The sequence below is a fragment of the Silene latifolia genome, chromosome 2, assembly GCF_048544455.1.
Source record: "Silene latifolia isolate original U9 population chromosome 2, ASM4854445v1, whole genome shotgun sequence".
Taxonomy (NCBI): Eukaryota; Viridiplantae; Streptophyta; class Magnoliopsida; order Caryophyllales; family Caryophyllaceae; genus Silene; species Silene latifolia.
In genome coordinates this window covers 49129247-49150778 of record NC_133527.1, presented here as the reverse complement: position 1 = coordinate 49150778, position 21532 = coordinate 49129247, and the positions used below count along the sequence as shown (strand labels likewise).

The following is a 21532-nucleotide window of genomic DNA, read 5'->3' as shown; positions in this document are numbered from 1 at the left end:
AGAAAATAGCGAATTAGAGGGAATATATACTCCAGATTTCATTGTTGTAGGAGAAAACGAAAAAAATAGGGATATTCTACTTGGTATCCCTCAATTTTTTGACTTTCTACATGGTACCCCTGCACTTTTTAAAACATACATGGTACCTCTAATTGTTGTCATTATCACTAGGTGTACCCCTAAACTTTATTTTCCATCAATTAAACTCGGTTTTAGGCGTTAGGTAATGACTTGGACGCGTAACCAAACTTGTCATTTATTATCCCATGACATAAGGACTCTATTAGGCTCAATATCCATCTTTGAACGTGATAATTTGGCAAGGAATCAATAAATTTTTCGTCAAAAATTTTTTTAGCCCATATATATCAATAAATATTAGGATCGAGATGGATATTGAGCCTAATAAAGTCCTTATGTCATGGGATAATAAATGGAAGGTTTGGTTACGCGTACAAGTCATTACCTAACGCCTAAAACCGAGTTTAATTGATGGAAAATAAAGTTTAGGGGTACACTTAATGATAATGACAACAATCAGGGGTACCATGTATGTTTTAAAAAGTATAGGAAGTACTATGTAAAAAGTCGAAAAATTGAGGGATATTCTGTAGAATATCCCAAAAAAAAATAAAACAAAAAGAGAGTGATGAACATTTGAGGCGGACAAGCAGCAAAAGATAGAGCACAGCGCCTGAGCACGACACTGAAGCTACCTCTGTCCTTGCTTGCTATCTGAAGCTTTGACCACTCCATTTCCATGGCGGATACCCTTTTCTAACTCCATTTTTGACAAAATATGGAGAAACAACAACCTTCAAAGAAGATCACCACCCTCTCTCATCAAGAATTCGAAACTCTTATCGACGATTTCCACCATGGCGACGCCGACAAATGGACCCCACACTCTCTCTCTATCCTCGAAATCTCTCTCTCCTCTCTCCTCAAACCCTCTTTCCCTCTCTCTCTCAAGTTTCGCATCCTTCTCTTCCTCGACCACCACTTCTCTTTCTTCCTTCCAGACAATGACGCCGCCGACGCCTCAGGTGAGTTCCTCTCCAACCTCCTTAAAACCCTTAGAACCCTAATTCAATCTCCAATTGACAACGTCAACGTCACCTTCTCCCTTAAAGAACAGTTTCTCGTCGTCGCTACGTCCATTTTGATGTCAATTCTTGATGTTGATAGGGCTAGGGTTAGGGTTTTCGGAAAGTATGTTGAGGAGCTGATCGAGGTTTTGTTAGCCATTATTAATCGCCCCAATCACGGGATTGATCGACAGATTAGAGCGCTGGCTTGCGAGTGCTTGAGAGAACTGGAGATCGAGTTTCCGGGTTTGCTCGTCGAGATCGTTGGCCATTTGTGGGGTATTTGTCAAAATGAGAGGACTCATGCTTGTCAAAGCTACCTTCTTTTGCTATTAGAGGTTATTCATAATGTTGTTGTTTGTAGATTAAATGTTGCTTCTGTTTTTAGTACTGCTCTTCCTTTGGTTCCCTTTAATGTCCCCTCCTCGTTGTTGTTGTCGTCTTCTGCTATTGATGATGCTGGTGGAAATGATGACAATGTGGGTTTGTCAGGGGCGAGTTTGAAGGAGTTGAGGAGGGTGGTATCGTTTTTATTAGAGTGGGCCCAGGCGTTGACGCCTTGTGGGATGGTTGAGTTTATTTCTAGGGTCATGCCTTTGGCGGTTGGGTTGGAATTGCAGTCGTCTTTGTTGAAGGTTCAGTTTGGTGGGTTGATGTATAACTATGACCCGTTGCTTTGGCACGTGGTTCTGACACTTTCTAGGTGGTTTCCCGACATGTATGATGGGCAGGAGAGCGAGATTTGTCGGCGGCTGGTTTTGATTTCTAAGGAACAACAGCAACCTTTGGTGTTTCGGTTGCTTGTTCTTCATTGGCTGTTGGGGTTTGTAGGTTTGGTCTCTGAGAAGGATGTTACCAAAAAAAAGTTAATTGGTCTGTTGGAAGCTAACTTTTATCCGAAAGTGTACGATGCACTTGCACTGAAAGCGCTGAAGCTAGATTTGCTCGCTTTTAGCTCCATTTTCAGCGATTCGGGTTTGAGCCAAGATGGTAGTGTTCTTTCTATTGTGACGTGCTTGAAGGATGGTCTTGTTTGTCTGGAGGCATATAAATGGTTGCCACCTTGGAGTACAGAGACTGCAGTGGCTTTCCGGACTTTGCACAAATTTTTAATAGGTGCATCACCTCATTTTGACACTGACCTTTCTGTCATCAAACGTATCATGGAGTCTCCTATCTTCCATTCAATAAAGGTAAATCTAGTGCCTGCCCTCTTGTTCTTATTAAGTGCATTGTCATTGAAATATCAAATATGTTGATTAGATATTAGTAGCATAACTAGCATGTCGTGCCCTACTGGATAGATACCAACATGCTATGGTCAATACATGGAATTTATCTTGTTCTTATTTTACCTCGCCAGTGACATAATTGAGAGTTTGAGACACTGCTGGCTTGATGACGTTAGTTGAGACTGAAGTGTTGGCTTCAAAACCATATTTAAGGTTTGTCCTTGGTGGATCGGGTAGTTTGAGTATTTCATATCCATGTTCCTATTGTGATTCTTGATCTTGCACCGTCAAGCTTGCTTTAGGTCCTTAGTCTAAAACTTCTAGCCTTGCCATATTTTTACATTTTATTGTTCTGTTGAATCAAATCATGTAGTTGCTGTGTATTAACTGAACAACAACAACAACAACAACAACAACAACAACAACAACAACATCAGAGCCTTAATCCCAAAATGATTTGGGGTCGGCTGACATGAATCATCCTTTCGAACCGTCCAAGGGTGAACGCACACCTCAAAATGCGAATAAAAAAAGGGAAGATGAAAAACAAAAGGAAGAACGAAAATGTAATGGAAAGTCAAGGTAAACTTAGGGGTTTTAAAATCGAATTCCGTCTTTCTTTTATAAAAACTTAAAATTTAAATCGAGAGAAAAGATTAAAACGATTTTTAAAAACCGAAATAGAGTTAAGGCTCCGGAATGAACCAGGTAAAATCTATAAGAAAGTGGTTGGTGAAAAAGTGTACTAAAGGAGAGAAAAATAAATAATTTAATTTTTAAATTAAATAAAAAACATTAAATCTGTCAAAAAAACATCAAATACTAAAAATCCACATGTATCCTTTCCCTCCATTGTGCCATCTCCGTCACCGTACTCTCCTCAAGCCCCAGAACTCTCATATCGTGCTCTATCACTCTCAACCATGTCTGTCTCGGTCTTCCTCTGCCTCTAGGGACCTTTTCTGTTCTCCAAGTCTCCAGCCTCCTAACTGGTGCGTCTATAGGTCTCCTTCTCACATGGCCAAACCATCTTAGTTTGTTTTCCATCATCTTGTCCTCTATTGGCGCCACTTTTACCTTTTCCCTAATCACCTCATTCCTTAACCGATCTTGCCTTGTATGTCCGCACATCCACCTCAACATGCGCATCTCCGCCACACTCATCTTTTGAATGTGACACTTATGAATTGATGGTTGGCAAAATGAACTGGTATCCTTGTGTCAACAACTGTTTGGCTTCTCATGAAATCTTGCATGAGTTCTCAGTCTTCTCACCCATCCTTTTTAGCAGTTGTTTAAGTCATGATCATAATGGTATTTGAAGAATCACACTTTAGGGCTCGCTTGGGATGGGGGTAATTGTTACTAGGGTAATAAAGCCGAAATGAACTAAAAATAGAGGAAAGTGATGGTGGTTGGAGACTTGGAGATAGAAATGGCGAAGATAGTGTAGTAGTCCCTCCATTAGGGAGTAATAGTTACCCACCTGCCTCCCAAGTAGTTTACTACCTCCATGTGGAGGTAATAATTCCTCCCTCACCTCCGCTTTCCTCCCTCCACAACCACCATTAACCACCACTCTCTTTCCATTTTTTTCCTGTTTTTGCTTCCATTACTTTGGTAATAATTACCCCCATCCCAAGCGAGCCCTAAATCTCATTATAGAGTTTGGCTGTTAGATAAGAGTTTGCAGGGTTGTGCCTGCATGCATAAAGTAGGCTATTGTCCAATCACTGACGTATCTAACTCCAAATTGAGTAGGAGTATACACAGTTGTGGGGATTGGAATTTGGCTGCTGAAGGTCATACATAGGTTCTGGATTGATTCGTAAACTCGTAGATGCTAACCATTGCGGAGTCATGTTAATGTGAGGTGGTAGTGTGATGCTAAGCTCCTGAATAACAATAGTAGCATTGCTCCAATGTTTTTTAGTTCTGTCACAAAGCTCCTTGAAGATGGAGCATGTGGAATTTTTAGCATGCTTTTTGCTCGGACTGATCTTTTGTTCTATAGCAGCTGTTAGTTTTTGAAATAGAGAAATGTTTGATGAAGGTTAAAGTAACGTTTTCATGCAATAGGGATATTTATTCCATCAAATATTTATAAAATGGCTTACAAATGCATGATTTAATTGTAATTTACATAAGGACTTACCTGAAGGATGACATGATGTTTGTGCTTGGACCTTGGAGTATATGCTTGTGATGCCTAGGCATTGTTGGCTGTCGTTCTGGTTCTATTATACTTGTATCCTATCTGAGAAACCATCATTATAGAACCTTTCTCCCTTTCTCTCTACTGTTGGCAAGTGACTGGCCTTAGATGCTACAACCCTTGTGAGGTTGAGGGACAGACGGGAACTTTGCATTCACAAGAGCATAAGGTGAAGGGAATTGAGAGCTCAACATGGTTTTGTGTTGATAACCCCACTGCAAACTTTGAAGTTCTACTGAATTAAATCCAGGTGTGCAAAGTGAATAATGTTCCATTTATGACAGCACTGTCAACAGCCTTTGGTGTTTTGTTGCAGGACACGAGATATTGTCCACAAACTCTTTTCATTCCGATCTCTTATGGCAATGTGGCATAACCAGTTTCCCGTTTTAAATAAAAATAATGAGATCGCCTACGAGTGTCAACTTTTGCAAAGTAGGACTATATAAACTATTTTCCACTCGCACCTAAGCTTGTTTTTGTAATGTTGAGACTCTGTGGCATTCTTAGGGAAAATCTAATAACAATAATTTACACAGTGCGTTGAAGTATCGTATGAAATCTGGTGGTTTTATGGTTTTGTGCATTTCATTATATCCAAGAGGTACATTAAATCCTTGCTTTAACTGTTTTTAGTTGTAAGTTTTTTCATATATTTATCTACATGATAAGTCATAATTAATCGGGAATTTGTGCGTAGAATACAAAAGAGTGAAGTTAGAAAGGCGTTAAGGAAGATGGGGTCAAAGAAAGCAGAGGGACCGGATGGTATACCCATAGAAGTTTGGAGGTGCTTTGGGGAGAAAGGGATCGAATGGGTAACCATGCTCTTCAACAAGATTTGGAGGAGCAACAAGATGCCATCGGCTTGGAGGAGAAGCACTCTTGTCCCTTTGTACAAGAACAAAGGTGATGTTCAAGAGTGTTCCAATTATCGGGGAATTAAACTTATGAGTCATACGATGAAGTTATGGGAGCGGGTAATTGAGCAAAGGCTTAGGAGATGTGTAGACATCTCGGAAAACCAATTTGGATTTATGCCCGGGAGATCGACTATGGATACGATTTTTATCATGAGACAGTTGATGGAATACCATCGGGACAAGAAGAAGGACTTACATATGGTTTTTATTGACTTGGAAAAGGCATATGATAGGGTACCAAGAGAAGTACTTTGGTGGGCTTTGGCGAGAAAGGGTGTGTCGCGAAAATATATTGACCTCATAAAGGACATGTATGAGGGGGCTAGTGCAAGTGTTCGCACTAATGTTGGGAGAACGGAAGAATTTCCTATTACCATCGGGGTGCATCAAGGTTCCGCATTTAGTCCTTTTCTCTTTGCTATAGTTATGGATGAGTTGACAAGGGATATTCAGGACGACATCCCTTGGTGTATGATGTTTCTTCGATGATATTGTGTTGATTGATGAGACAAAAAAGGGGTGGAGAGAAAGTTGGAATTGTGGAGGCGGACTTTAGAGACTCGTGGGTTCAGCCGAGCGGGGAATAAGACCGAGTATTTGAGGTGTCGTTCACTAAGGTGGCGGGGTTGAGATCGACAGAGAGGCGGGGAGTATTATTTTCGATGGGAATGTTGTTGAGGGTTCGGATTTCTTCGGATATCTAGGATCTATTATTCAAAAAGATGGGGAGTTAGACGGAGATGTGGCTCGCAGAATTAAAGCGGGATGGTTGAAATGGAAGAGTGCTTCAGGGTTTTATGCGATAAAGATATGCCCCAAAGATTAAAGGGAAAATTTTATCGCACGGCAATTAGGCCTGCCCTACTTTACGGCTCCGAGTGTTGGGCCGTGAAGCATTGTCACATTCAAAAGATGAGTGTGGCGGAGATGCGCATGTTGAGGTGGATGTGCGGACATACAAGGAAAGATCGGTTAAGGAATGAGGTGATTAGGGAAAAGGTAAAAGTGGCGCCAATAGAGGACGAGATGATGGAAAACCGACTAAGATGGTTTGGCCACGTGAGAAGGAGACCTATGGACGCTTTGGGATTAGGAGGTGGAGACTTGGAGAAAGAAAAAGGTCCCTAGAGGCGAGAGGAAGACCGAGACAGACATGGTTGAGAGTGATAGAGCACGATATGAGAGTTCTGGGGCTTGAGGAGAGTATGGTGACGGAGAGGGCACAATGGAGGGAAAGGATACATGTGGATTTTTAGTATTTGATGTTTTTTGACATATTTAGTGTTTTTTTATTTAATTTAAAGAAATTAATTTATTTATTTTTCTCTCCTTTATTACACTTTTTCACCAACCACTTTCTTATAGATTTCATCTGGTTCATTCCGGATCCTTAACTCTATTTCGGTTTTTAAAAATCGTTTTAATCTTTTCTCTCGATTTAAATTTTAAGTTTTTATAAAAGAAAGACGGAATTCGATTTTAAAACCCCTAAGTTCACCTTGACTTTCCATTACATTTTCGTTCTTCCTTTTTGTTTTTCATCTTCCCTTTTTTTATTCGCATTTTGAGGCGTGCGTTCACCCATGGACGGTTCGAAAAGATGATTCATGTCAGCCGACCCCAAATCATTTTGGGATTAAGGCTCTGATGTTGTTGTTGTTGTTGTTGTATAAGTCATAATTAATAGTGTCACACAATAATCCAGTTGCACTAATATCTGTGATAAATAAAATTAGGTTAGTGGTCAAGAGATCAAATAATACTTGTTATTTTGCTCGTTTCAATAATTTTTTTTACTTGGAAGTATGTCAAAATGCTGAATATCTTGATCTCAACACTATTAAGGGGGCGTTTGGTTGGGGGTCTAAAAGAAAGGGAAAGAGAATCATATCCCTTCTTTCCCTTTGTTGTTGTTTGTTTTACCATTTTTACATTTTCCTTTCCCCCTACCATTCCTTCTCATCACCCCCAATCACTCTATCTTCATTCCCCTGACTCCCCCAAGGTATCAAATTGATTACCTCTCTCACCTCATTTGAGTACCATGAACAACACTCCATGACCGTCATTGTCAATTACCACTACCGTCGGTCCGTCACTGTCATCTACCACCACCTTCGCTATCACGTTCCCCGGAGCCGCCAAGTTCACCGGAGCTGTTCCCCACCATAAATTCAAACTCAACTCTCAATGTAATTCGTGACCTGTCTAATCTCTGACATTTCAATCATAATTAACTAGAATAATCTAATGACTAAAAAACTTGAATTTTGTAATTAGTAAAAAATGAATCCTCAAGTCAAATCAATGAACAAGTGGGTTGGGGATCCAAGAATAGTTCAAGCAGCGAGTTTCTTAAGTACCCAAATTTGCCTAAAAATTGATTATTAAGCATTGCAAACAATTGTTGACCATTAATTACTCTGTAATTGACACAACTAACGATAATCCATCAGCTCAAATTCGACATTCCAGATTCTCATCAACATCACAACGGGGGTAGGCAAGCTCGCCGGCGGCCGGTTGACTCCGGCGTGTCGTTGATGGTACGATGGGGTGGTTGGTGTCGGTTGTTGAAGGGAGGTGGTGGGGGGTGGGGGTGGATGGTGATGGTTTTTTTGTGTGGTTGATTTTTTTTTGACTTGATTCCGATATATTTTCATACCAAACAAGAAGACAAATCTAAGAGATTTCATTTCATTTCATTTCATTTCATTTGCCTTTATTTCCCTTTCTTATTCCCTTACCCTTTCCCCTATTTGAACCAAACGCCCCCTAAGTAAGGAAATTAAAGTTTTATCCCTTTGGGTTACATATATTTGGGGTCAATCTTATAATCTCACAACGATACGATCGTTAAATCAGATGTCTAGATAGCCGCTAAAAGGTATATTAATTTTATTAAGATTAATATCGCACAACACTTTACCCCCAAAAAGTATTTATGCCGAAAGTCAAATTTCCATTACCGAAGTCCTAGATGTGCCACTACCATAATGTCAGGTTCGCTGTTCATTTTTTCACCTAGTTGTCCAAATCCTAGAATCGCCACTGATTGGCCTGACTTGGTTAGTCAACTTTCTTTCGAAGGTTTCGTTCACGGTGTCAATCAAATATTTATTTTCTTTCTACTTGATAATTAAATTCAGCGACCCTTCTGAAAATAATATTAATAATCATGTGATTGCAGACGATGCTGGTTGCCTTGCTGTTAGACCATCAGAAGCTGGTTCCCATGGTAGTTGCCTTAATTGACCGCCTCTTGATCTGTGAGAAGCATTGTTGGGTGGGACAGAAGCTGCTTCAGACAATAGATGAAGATTTGATTCCTAAAATCGGCATAAACTATGGACTTTCGTCATATTTCCTATTATTTGAAAAACTTGGGAAGAATTATACCATACCTCCTCATAGATTGCTAGAGCTACTTATGAAGTTCACATCTTTCCTTGTTGAGAAACATGGTCCAAATACAGGGTTGAAATCTTGGTCGAAGGGCAGCAAAATCCTAGGTGTCTGCCGTACAATGCTTTTGCACCACCATAGTTCCCGTTTGTTCATGGGACTTTCTCGTCTCCTTGCATTTACATCTCTTTATTTTCCTGATTTGGAGGTTCGAGACAATGCAAGGTATTACGATGAGCATCTTTCTAGCATAAATTGATAAAATAGTTGTGTTAAATTACATTTTTTTGCTCAACGTTATGCTTGGATGTCGAAACATTCTCAAGTCTTCTTTAGAACATCTACCTTGCATGATATTTAGCACAGGATGACTAGCTCTGCCAGATCTTGGAGCAAAAAACTATGGTGACAAGGTCTGAGCACACGCTTCTAGGTTCAAAATATGAAATACTTGGCCATTGAATCACAGGGGGGTAGTGCTGTTTTTTTTGTCTTTTATTTTATGTATAAAGTTAAGAGGTCGGCAGTGTGTCGAAAGTCCCCATGTGACACTCCCAAGGTCCTCCACTGTGTCAGTTGTGGATTATATCTTGGAGACTTGGATGCACAAATATGACATCTGCCTTGCCATAGAGTTGACTTGAGGTCACCGGTTTATATCTTGCATTACTCTCCAATTTCCTTTGTTTTGCCTTAGAATGTAATTTCTCTGTACTTCGCAGGATTTACCTACGAATGTTGATATGCATACCGGGGAAAAAACTCAGGCATATACTAAATCTTGGTGATCAATTAATTGGTCTTTCACCATCGCCACATTTTAATACTCAGTCTCATCTATCACAAGATCCGAAGAAATGTCGAAGTATTTCATCGTACATCCATCTTGAGCGGGTGATACCACTTCTTGTGAAACAATCTTGGTCCTTGGCTTTACCTTCTTTAGCTTATGAAGTTGATGAGGATGGGTTTGTTGATACCACAAAGGATGACGAATCAAAGTCAAATGGGAAGGATACAGATGGTAAGAATGCGATAGAATGTATCTCGGTTGCAAGAAGAATGGATCATCCCCAAGAGCCACTTAGAGTGATGGATGCTAAAATTTCTGAAATTGTGGACATATTGAGAAAGCATTTTTCGTGCATTCCTGATTTTAGGCATATGCCAGGTCTCAAGATTAGAATACATTGTACTTTGAGGTTCAAGTCTGAGCCTTTCAGTCATGTATGGGGATTGGATTCTTCACAAGTGAGTGCCGGTGAATTAGATGCTCGCCCTGCTATGTATGGAATAGTGATCAAGCTCTCTTCGACAGCGCCCTATGGTTCTATACCATCATGTCATATCCCAGTTCTTTTAGGTGAATCATCTTCTGACGGAAGTATCCCAGAACAGGATTCTAAAGACATTGTCCCGGTTGGAACTCCAACTCCCTATACTGACAAGTCCCTCTCAGGGACGCAAGTTACCATAGAATTAGAACCACAGGAACCCGTCCCTGGCCTTGTGGATGTTTCTCTTGATGCAAATGCTGAAAATGGACAGGTTATAAATGGGAAGCTCCAGGGTGTGCCAGTTGGCATTGAGGACATGTTTCTTACAGTTCCTTTGCCTGTTGAGATCCCAGAAGAAACACGTCCCGAGTATAAGTCGCGCCTATTTGATGCTTTGTGGGAAGTTTGTGGGGCCGCTTCCAACTCGGGCCGGGAAACCTTTTCAATGAAGGGCGGAAAAGGGTTTGCGGCTATTTATGGTACACAGTCAGTCAAGCTGCTTGAAGTCCCTCCAACCTTTGCAATTCGGGTTGTTGAACAACATTTAGCCCAATTTGTGATCAGTGTGATTGGTGCACCTCTTGTAGATCATGTGAAGGATGGAGGCTTTATAAAAAGTGTTGTGTGGATCGATGGTTTTCCAGCTACATCGGATGCAAGTAACTCTGTCTCAGATTCTGATGGGGGGCCACTTTACCTGACATACTTTGGTAACGAAGACGACAAAGATAGCAAGGTTAACATTGGGAAGTTAAACATGGGTTGTTTTGTAGTGTTGATATTCCTTCCACCCAGGTATCATCTCCTTTTTCGAATGGAAGTTTCGGATAATTCTACATTGGTTCGAATAAGAACAGATTATTGGCCATGTTTAGCGTATGTTGATGACTATTTGGAAGTTCTTTTTTCATCATAGGTGTTAGCTCCAATATGCATTTCTCAGCCTATTTTTGTTTTTTTTTTTTCTTTTGGGTTGCTAATGGCTGGCTACAGGGTTTTTCTTTTCCAATTTTTTTCCCATACATTTTTACACGGGAATGTATTTTTTGTACTCCCATCAATAAAGTTGTACAACTGTACATATTAAGGTGGTAAACACCCGGATAGCTGCTTTTGTGCATTAGAAATGTTTAATGATCTGGTATTACCAATATTGAGAGGTTATGAACAGTGTTGCCTCAGGACCATAGAAGGCACGAGAGGGCTGTGCTTCCCTCGCATCTTTCGTTCCACTCTAACTGTTCAAAAACAGTGTAAGAATGATTTCGGTACTCAGCCTGATCGTTTTAGTACACAAGTCCTGATCTGTTGTGTCAATTTTGCCAACAAATGTCAATTATTTGGCACGAGTTTGTTTCCCTTCTTACAACGGAGTACAGACTACCGAATGTTGATAAATGCATTGCTTTTTTAGGCGCATTTCTGATTACTCTTTTCAACGAGTCTACTATGATTGAAGAACGGAGGTCGATAAATGTGCTTTTTTTTTTCTTATACTAGTGTAACGCCTGTGACATTCACGGGATTGTTTTAACTTTTTTTAAAATTAAATTTATCTACCAAAGTTGTGAAATAAATATTACACATGGTATCTAATAATTATAGCTATACCGGCTTTTGAACCCGGGTTAGTACGAGCGATCTTCAAAATTGCATTATAAATAATATTTATATTATAATTGTATTTTTTCATAATTTTTTTATATATATATAAAAAAAACTCATTTATGTGTCTTTAATCGGCTATAAACAAATGACTATTTGTATATCCAATAACATATGATAAATAATATTTATATTATAACTTAACTGAATCGACTTGAACTGAATTGAACTCCTAAAAACTGAAATTAAGTCCAAAAGACTAGGGTTGACTGTTGAGTGACCATTACATCCCTTATAATTCCTTAAACCTAACGGTTAACTCCTTGTGGACCCAAATCTGGTTTTCTCCTCCAAATTTCTCAACATACCCCATAAAGGACATAAATACCTAACAATGATCAGACAACTTCTAACCAACACCAACGCGTTCGTGGCCACCAATGACTATCCAGTCATGACCCGTGTCCACCACACATCAGCCACCTGTCACGACTCGCGACCCACCATTACCTGCTCATCGCGTATAACTCCCACAAGTCCACAACTCTGCTCTCATTTCTTCTTTTCCAATTTTTGAGTTTCCTCTCCCTTTGTGGGCGGTGCGTGAGTCGTGAGCCGAGTTTGCGTCATTGTGGTTTATTTTCTTTTAAAATCTCGAAAGTGACAATTAACCCCGTAACTTTGAACAATGGTGAAATTAGGCTTCATAAGTTTCATTTATTGCAATTAAGGCCCATAAATTTAAGTAAGGTCAAATATAACTGATGAGCTCTCAATTCTAACCAATATTTCGTTGCGTTTGGAGCTCAATTAGTGACATTTGGAAGCGGCTTTTGGACATTTTAATGCTCTTTAACCAATCCCAAGTGTTGCTACATTTAACAAGGAATTTCAAGTAGGATTTGGGTACTTAAGAGCATCCACATTGAAGATGATGATGCATCCTCTTAGCGTGCACCATCTCTCCTCTAAGAGGATGTCCTCTTCAATGTGGAACCAATTTGGACATCCTCTTTGAAAGAGGAAGACTTCCTCTATTTTTAGAGGAAGTTAAATCTAAGCCCTTGTGCCCAATCTCCCATAAAGTTAGACAATATGGATTATATTTTATTTTTATAAATTTAACAACTATTATAAAAATAATTAAAATATAAAAGAAGGAGAAGAGAGGATCCTCTTTGATGTGGGGAAAAAATGGAAGAAAAGTTAGAAGGAGGATGGTGATAGTGGAAAATGAGGTGTCAAAAAAAAATAGAGGGAAAGAGAGGAAATAAGAGGAAGAGGAGATACTCTTCAATGTGCATGCTCTAAGGGTCAAGAGAAGCACTAAAGGAAAGCAAAAGAACAAGCATCAAAGAGACATTGAAGAAGCCTTTCAAGAAGCAAGCAAAGGAAGAATTGAAGGCGGAATTCCAGCAGATAATTCGCACTGTGCGGAATTCTTACCTAGAAATTCGCACCGTGCGAAAAACCTGGGTTTCCGCAATTTTGTTACGGGCTTGTTTCTATTTTAAGGCTCATTAATCCTTTTTATCTTAAGACTATATATAGATGGATGCCATTAGGTTTTCATTATCTTTATCATTATTGTGGAATCAATTTGTAATTGGAAGAATTATCATCTTTTAATTGGGTTTTAGATCTAGCATAGAGAACTAATCTTCTCTTCTTTGTAATAACCCATATATTTTTACTAATTATTAATTAGTAAATTTTTATTAAGATTTTATTATTTATTTACTATTGTAATTGATGGGTTTTAATAGAAAAATAATATATTAGTCCGTATGTTTCTAAAACAAAAGTAAACATTAAGTCGGTGATTTATAAAAGGAGCCCACACTTTAAACCCTACAATTATTTTCACAACTTTATCGATCTCCCTGCCTCCATTCAACCACTTCTTTGATTTTCATAATCCTTCTGTCAAACACCCTAATAATTATCCCTTGCCTTCTAGTATACAATCCCAATAAAACACCCATCAATTTGTAATTCCTTGTTTACCTTGTCCCGTGTTTCTTTCGCCATTTATATTCAGTGGACTTGGTACACCTTCATCATCACTTTGCCTTATTTACTTATCCATTTGTACGTCTATGTTGTGGCCTATTTTTTTCGGAACAACGCCGTCGGATTGGTTTCGGATGCAAAGGTAACACGATTCTACCGATCCTATTATTCTTATTATTGTTCGGAGTTGTATGTGATATGTGGTAATTGTCGTCTATTTATTTGAGTCGTGTGGTGCAAATTTAATGTGGGTATATTATATTATTTTTATATAAGTATATATTTTATCGCTTGATATTATTACATTATTTGTGAGATGGGTTGTGTTTCTTTGTGAGTTTGTGATTGTCCATGGAGACGTAAGGTGCAGATGGTGAAAAGTTGGTATTTTGAAAGAAATAAGAAGTTGGACGCTTAAGAGGATTAGCTTATGAGTGTTTATTATACCATGAATACTTGGGAATTATTATTATTATTATGAGATTAAAAAGGAAGTGGTACAGGCATTAACATGAGTATGGTATCTGGTTATCTGGTCGAAATATTGGGATAATGGTATTAGTGAGTATTATTGACATTGTGTCTTGTATTATTGTTGTATTGTATTATTGTTGTCATTCCTTTGACCTTGACTCGAGGGTGAGTAGCTTAAAGTCTTGTACTTTAAAGTGTTGAAAGCGAGCCTTTAATGGAATATTTGACAATATCGATATTAAAATTGAGATGGAAATATTGTTTCGCGGTTTTATCCATGGGTTCACTCACCCCTTGTCCTGGTCTTAGGGTAGATGACGAGAATGCGATACTTGGCCACTTTTGAGTATTATATTATTATGAGATGGAGTAATGAGTGAGACGGAGTAATGAGTAGAGACTTGGTTAATTATTGAGATGAGAGAGTTTATTATATTATGGGATTAGAAGGTAGTTGGTATTAGATATGAATTATATAATGAGTAAAAGAATTAGTGCTTAATTCGAGGTGATCAAGTTAGATAATTGATGAAGGTATAACGAGTTGACGATGGTTTGGGTGATGAACCATTAATTATTTTATTTATATGGCCTATGGTGCATCAAGTTTCCTATGAATACAGTATGAGCTTCATCATGTTAGGTACTAATATGGATTAGTATTATTTATACTGAACTTCAGTTACGTTTCATTTAAGGCGTGGCATTATGGTCTCTCGAAGCATGTTTTTGTATTGTGTTTAATTTGTCGTATTCTTAGTTAGTTAATTTAATTCCCGTGTTATTTAAAATATTTAGAGACGGGTTTTGAGTCGGGTTTGTTAAAATGGAAAAGCTGCTAGATCGGGAAAGTTTCCATTTTAAGAAGTTTCTATTTTTAGTAACTTTCTATTTTGGGAACGGGAATAGTTTAAGTAATTGTTTATCATTTATTTATCTTTCAGAGGGCGAATTTGTTGTGGAATATTACTGAGCACCCGACTATTTGACTGCAGTACTGAGGTAGGGAAATACACTTGACTTATTATCGTTGTTGTTGAATTGTGTTGACTTGTTTGTGTTTCGTATGACCAAACTGTGAACGTTGACTTGCTTCGTGGCTGTTGATTTACGTTATGATTCATATACTGGAAGGTGATTGACTGAATTGATCGTATTGAATATGTTATCACAACATTTGGTAACCGGCATGATTTTATGATTGATCAGTTCAAAGATATATATTGTGTTGCATTAATTTCTTTTGAGCATTCATATGCATTGGAGATGGAGGATGTTGTGGTGATGTGGTGTGGTGAAGATGATGTTGTGATAAGGCCCAGGCGGGTTCTGCAGGACTTGCCCTGGTGTCCTCACAAGGAAAGCGCAGATCGGCTACGATCGATATATAGTCTAGGGGATCGGTATGGTGGGTGTTCGGGTTATGAGATATGAGTTGAGATGGAGGTGACGGAGGAGCATGCATATCATATTTTGTTGTTTCATTGTATTCCCTACTCAACCTCGTGGTTGACCCTGTGTATTCGTGAACACTTGTGACGATCCAAATATTGGGGAGCAGGCTTGACAGGTTTATGAGATAGGCTGGGAGCTTGATGGGCGTGAGACACTGGATCAGAAGACTTAGTAGCTAGATCATCATTTAGAAGACTTTCACTTTCATTTATGTTAGTTCCTTGTAATTTGATGTAAAAGAGGTTTTGTAATAATTAAGTTAAAGTAATTATATATTTTGCCTTGGAGTTTAATTTGTTATTCACTACCTCGGGAAACCGAGATGGTAACAGTCCGGTTTATTAGGGAATGTCTTGCTAAAGGCTCCTTCATAAATCGGGGTGTTACATTCTTAATCCAATCCAAAAGGTGTAAATTTTGGTTGTAAGACAGTCTAATCTTTCCCTAATTGTTATTATTAGGAGTCGTTTGGTTCACCATAGGAAGATAGAATTCCCGAGAAGATTAAATTCATACGAACTTAAAAATCATGTGAATTGTATAAATGTTGTTTGGTTGGATGTGGGAACTTCAATTCATTTGGGAATTTGAACCTACTTAGGAGGGGATAGGTAAGTGACTTCCTACATCATGTAGAATTGGAGTTCCACAGGAAGTTCCATTTCCCATGAATTGGGCAACCAAACAAGATTTCATTTAGCTACTTCTTATGATTTTCCATTTCCCATGAATTTAAAAGGCAACCAAACAACCCCTTATTGTTAATCCTTTGTGTTTACCGTTTCTATTACGGAAATCTTGTTTAATTAAAGTAATTAAGTATAATTTCCTTGTTGCTTAATTAAATCAAGTTCCTTAATTTACATGTTATTGAGATTATTAAGTGTGATTTCCTTGTAATCTCATCTTTGCAACACCTTGTCATTATGCTAATGAATGTCATTTCTTCTTGGCTTAATCATCAAGTAAAGGATTAACTTGTAATTAGGTATTAATCATGTTTTAATTGTGTTTAATTACCCTTGTTGAATCTCTCGTGCTTTTATCTTCTTATTAATTTAACCAATGTATATGATTTCTACTTGGTAAGGTTGATAAGTCGGGTTAAATGATTTAAGTATGAATTCCTTGTCATTAACCACTATTAGGAGATTTAGGAGAGTAATCTTCACAATAAGGTGATAATACATAATTAAGGGATTGATTGTGTCTAGGATCAGTCAAAGTGGTTCACTAATTGGGTTGGGTTAAGTTTCCTCTCATATGTGATAATTTCCTTCAATTACTTGTTTGCTTGTTATTCTAATTTGAATTTCAATTTGTTACTTGAATCAAACCAACCCCACCCCCTATTTACATACTTGTTTGTTAATTAGTTACAATTGTTTTAATTTCATAGTTGGAAACCGAATACAAAATCCCCCTTCTCTTGGGTACGATCTCATTGTTTACTACTTACTCGTTTTATAATTAGTGTTAATTAGTACGTATTGTGGTTTATAAATTGTTAATTTGACCGTATTTTATAGCGACGTTTTAGGCGTGTCAAATTTTGGCGCCGTTGCCGGAGAAGGTGACGATTTTGCTAAGTGTTTTTAATTGTGTTGTTTGAATAGTTGTGCCAAGTTACTTGCAATTGTGTTTGTAGTAGCTAAATCGTGTTTGGTCGGTTTGCTTGTGAGAGCATTTTTGATCGTTTGTTTCTTATATATATCTTTTTATGGTTCATACTAGGAACTCTAGTGAACCTTTGATTCCTCTCAACCTGAAAATTCAAATAACTTTCGCTTGGCTAGGAGGAGGTATAAGAAGAGAACCCCCTGTTATTCAACAAATCAATCCAACAAACCATCAAGAGCAAGAAGAGGATAATCATTCTTCTTCTTCTTCCAACGACACCATATTTGTTATAGAGAACAAACCACAACCTATAAACATCATTGTGGGAGATGTCGAGAACCCCCCTAGACCAAGGACTATCAAGGAGCTCATTTCTACGGACCTTATACAAGTTCCTTTGTGCATTTTCTTTTCGGCTCTAGCGGAGAATGCCACCTTTGAACTCAAATCCGAACTTATTCATCAATTGCCACAATTGCATGGGACAAGTACGGAGGATCCAAACAAACACTTAAACAAGTTTCATGAGGTGTGTTCTAGTATGAAGCCCAATGGAGTGACCGATGATCAACTCCAATTAAAAGCCTTTTCTTTTTCATTGAAGGATGCGGCGAACTATTGGCTCTACTATCTTCCCACCGGAAGTATTACTACATGGAACCATATGAAGAAAGCCTTCTTGAAAAAATACATCCCCACTAGCCTTTCCTCACAACTCAAGAAGGAGAAAAGCAATGTGGAGCAAATGGATGGGGAAACCTATACGAGTATTGGGAGCGATTTAAGCAACTACTTGCTAGTTTTCCATACAATTGTTACGCCGATCATGATTTGCTCTTGAACTTTTATGGTGGACTTCTTGAAGAGGATGCAAGAATGATTAAGGCCGCCACTCAAGGTGGAATTGAGTACATGTCGGTCCAAGAAGCAAATGATTTGATTGAAAGGTTAGTGGGAAGCTCTAGGAATTTTGGAAGGAGAATCAAGAAGGCAAGTGTAACATCTTCTTCAAGGCAAAACTCCAACCACATGGAATACAAAGTTGATTTTCTTATCAACTTGGTTAAGGAACTCGCAAAAGGAAATGGCGTCTCGTTTTTCGTGGATTAGCATCTCGAGGAGTACATCTCATGTGAAAATTTGTGGCCTTTGTAATGATCCAACCCATCCCACCGATGGGTGTCCATCTTTTTTGGCGGGAGAAGAAGATAAAGCGGTGAAGACTCTTGGGCTTAAGAAGTTCGACCCCTGCTCCAATGCTTATAATTAGGGGTGGAAAGCTCATCCTAATCTTAGGTGGGGTGGTAACCAAAACCAAAATCAAAACCAAAGAGGACCATCAAACTCTTCATTTCAAAAGCCACCTCAAAATCAATCACAAAATTCCTTAGAAGACATGATTAAAACACTCGTAAATCAAGTGGCTTTGCAAGCCAATACCAAAGAGTTTCAAACCGCCGTGCTTCAACAAATTCAGCTCACCTACTCTAGAATTGGTAATCTTGAGACTCAAGTGGGTCAAATTCTCAACACACTTACTAAACAACCTACTCAAGGAGGGAGTCTCCCTTCTCAGACCATTCCTCCACCTACCATGGAACAAGCACAAGCAGTTTCTTGGAGGAATGGTAGGGAGTTGGTAGAGGCACCCAAGGCTCCTAAGAAATCAAAGCCCATTCCGGTTGTTTATGAAGTGGAGGATGTAGTTGAAGATGAAATTGAAATGGTGGTTGAACATGGGAAATCATCTACACCCGAGCAAGTAAGGATTAATGAACCACTCCCGGAATACGAGCCACAAGCTCCCTTTCTAAGTGCTTTAAATGATACAAGGGTAATGGATAAGAAGACTTCAAGCCTTTACATTATCTTTCATAAAGTAGAGGTAAACATCCCACTTCTTGACCTTCTTAGTAGTGTGTCAAAACATGCTAAATTTTTGAAAGAATTGTGCACTACTAAGAGGACCAATAAGGCTAAGAGTATGAATAAAGCGAGGGCTAGTGAACATGTATCGGCAATGTTTCAAAAATGTTTGCTACAAAAATGTGATGATCCGGAAATGTTCGCTATTCCTTGCAAGATTGGTGAATAGGATTGTCAAAGAGCTATGCTTGATTTAGGAGCCTCGATCAATGTTTTACTTAGTTACCTTTACGAGCCTCTTAATTTGGGACCCTTTAAACCGACTAGTGTGGTCATTTCATTAGCCGATAGGTGTGGACGCGGGCCCACGGGGGTCGCTTGGGAGTGAAAAGCGAGCAAGCTTTTGCATTTGTGAAGTCGCCACCAATTTATTGTGGAAAATTGGAAACCGTTCGAATACCTCGTGCCATGTCAAGACACAAAGTAGTGACATGTACACCAAGAACTCGTTACCCTTAGCATTCTATGTCTAGAATGACTCTCGTGGATGCCAATGAACACGGATGTTCACAGAGATCTAGAGTAAGGGGTGAGGGTACGTATTAGGAAGCTCTTTTGATCGAACACCTAATCCCGTCCGCCTCGATAGCGGCCTCTACTAATGATAAGGGAAAATCGTCTATACTTGATATGTTGAAGGTTATATGCATGCAATGCAACATCCTTTATATTAATCCTAACATGTGAGAATTAACTAAGTCGGTTATCACGTAATTTAGCATACAATTGGGTCAAAGTAAGGTTTTAGATTGATTACATGTGAAATATACAAACAAACAAACAATAATAATGCAATAAAATACAATGATTAAAATTACAATATTTACAACGGGTTAATGATTTACGTCGAAAATACATTTAAAACGGATGGTTTGAGAAAAGAAAGAATAAATTAATTAACGAACAGATTATTAGGCGATAATACGATTAATAGTTAATTAAATACATAATTGATAAACTAGGTCAAGGCAGAAATGGGAGTTCAGAGACAGAACTCAACCCGGAACAGGCGCAGCAGAGCTGTGTCCTTTGGAAGAGGCACAACAAACGCTGCGTCTGTTCCCGAGTTCAGTTCTGGCTGTGAAGCTGGAATTGCAAATTGTTAATGTTCATTGGTGATTTAAATGCTCGATTAATGATATTTGACTCGGATAGAAGTGATTTAACATATTATTTACATGTGAATTAGGTCATAAAAACAATAAAACATGGCTGGAACTAATTAGGACAACTTAATTAGATTAATCAGATTATTAGTGACAAATTAATGATGATGATAAATAACAGATGAAAATATACCAAAGATGAATTTCAGAGACTCAATATAGATGAATCGAATCTCTAAAAACCCGAACTTGATTTTAATGACGAAAACCCGCAAATATGAATTATAAGGGATTTAAGTCGGGAATTGAAAGATGAATTAATTAATAATGATTTACATGTTAAAATTATTATACTCAAATTATTGTGTTAATGAACAATGAACAATTGAAGGCGAAACAAAAAATAATCAGACGAACAAAAGACGAAGGAAGAAGAAAGGAAGCAGGAACTGCGATAGCCTCAGGAAGAGGCGCAGCAAATGCTGCGTCCCTTCGAAGAGGCGCAGTAGTTGCTGCGTCCTTTCTCGATGTTTGTCTCCTGTTAATCCGTAAAAAGGGTTTGAAACAAGGTTTTACAAATCGGTTTTAAGTGTGTTTTCGACGTAAACCTTACAATAATGATTACAATAATAAAGAACAATATTAAAAGAAAGGATTTACACCCTCAGACTTACATGTTTGACGAAACGAGATTGACTAAGTTAACGTTTAGTGATGCTCGACTCGAATGTACGACGAAAGTCCGCTCTAAGAGGAAAACGAACAAGATTGATTAAAGTTGATTGATGTGGAGTTGGTCAAATTGGTCGGTCATGCAAAACGAGGTTGATACTTAGAAAGATCCTAGCTTACGTGGTCGAAAGTTCAAGCACGTAGACGCAAAAAAAGCAAGAGCGTGGTCTAGAATGCAAAGGGAGAAGAGAAGGGCGAACACTCGCATGAGAAATATGTGAGACCGAAGGTCTCTATTTATACTAATCACACGAAGAAATTAGGGTTTCGGAGAAACTTTGGAAGTGAATCTCGAAAAGATTTGAAAAATACGCAGAAAGGACTTGGGGAAGAGGCGCAGCAGCCACTGCGTCTCTTGGAAGAGGCGCAGCAACTGCTGCGTCCTTTCCCAAGTGGTTTCCTCCTCCGGAAGAAAGATTTCCGTGTTTCTATTATGGAATTGAGGTTTGATCTCAATTTCC

General features: G+C 38.6%; 1 protein-coding gene and 1 long non-coding RNA gene across 2 annotated transcripts; both read left to right on the top strand.

The window, feature by feature from the left end:
• The first annotated feature begins 608 nt into the window (after positions 1–608).
• On the top strand, positions 609–11304 carry LOC141642718 (uncharacterized). The gene is made up of 3 exons (XM_074451611.1): positions 609–2281; positions 8649–9088; positions 9586–11304. The coding sequence occupies exons 1-3, from the start codon at positions 800–802 to the stop codon at positions 11054–11056; spliced, it is 3393 nt and encodes a 1130-aa protein (XP_074307712.1). The 5' UTR covers positions 609–799; the 3' UTR covers positions 11057–11304.
• A 2279-nt stretch (positions 11305–13583) lies between these two features.
• LOC141629540 (uncharacterized) lies at positions 13584–16153 on the top strand. Its single transcript, XR_012537308.1, has 3 exons — positions 13584–13900; positions 15177–15234; positions 15794–16153. It is a non-coding gene; the product is annotated as an uncharacterized LOC141629540 (long non-coding RNA).
• Positions 16154–21532: the final 5379 nt, after the last annotated feature.

Bases quoted from the DNA above. Each gene is read 5' to 3' on its own strand.
- LOC141642718 (XM_074451611.1), top strand. From the start codon at position 800: ATGGAGAAACAACAACCTTCAAAGAAGATCACCACCCTCTCTCATCAA. The intron at 2,282-8,648 runs GTAAATCTAGTG...ATGTGATTGCAG, and splicing joins CTATCTTCCATTCAATAAAG to ACGATGCTGGTTGCCTTGCT. The intron at 9,089-9,585 runs GTATTACGATGA...TGTACTTCGCAG, and splicing joins GAGGTTCGAGACAATGCAAG to GATTTACCTACGAATGTTGA.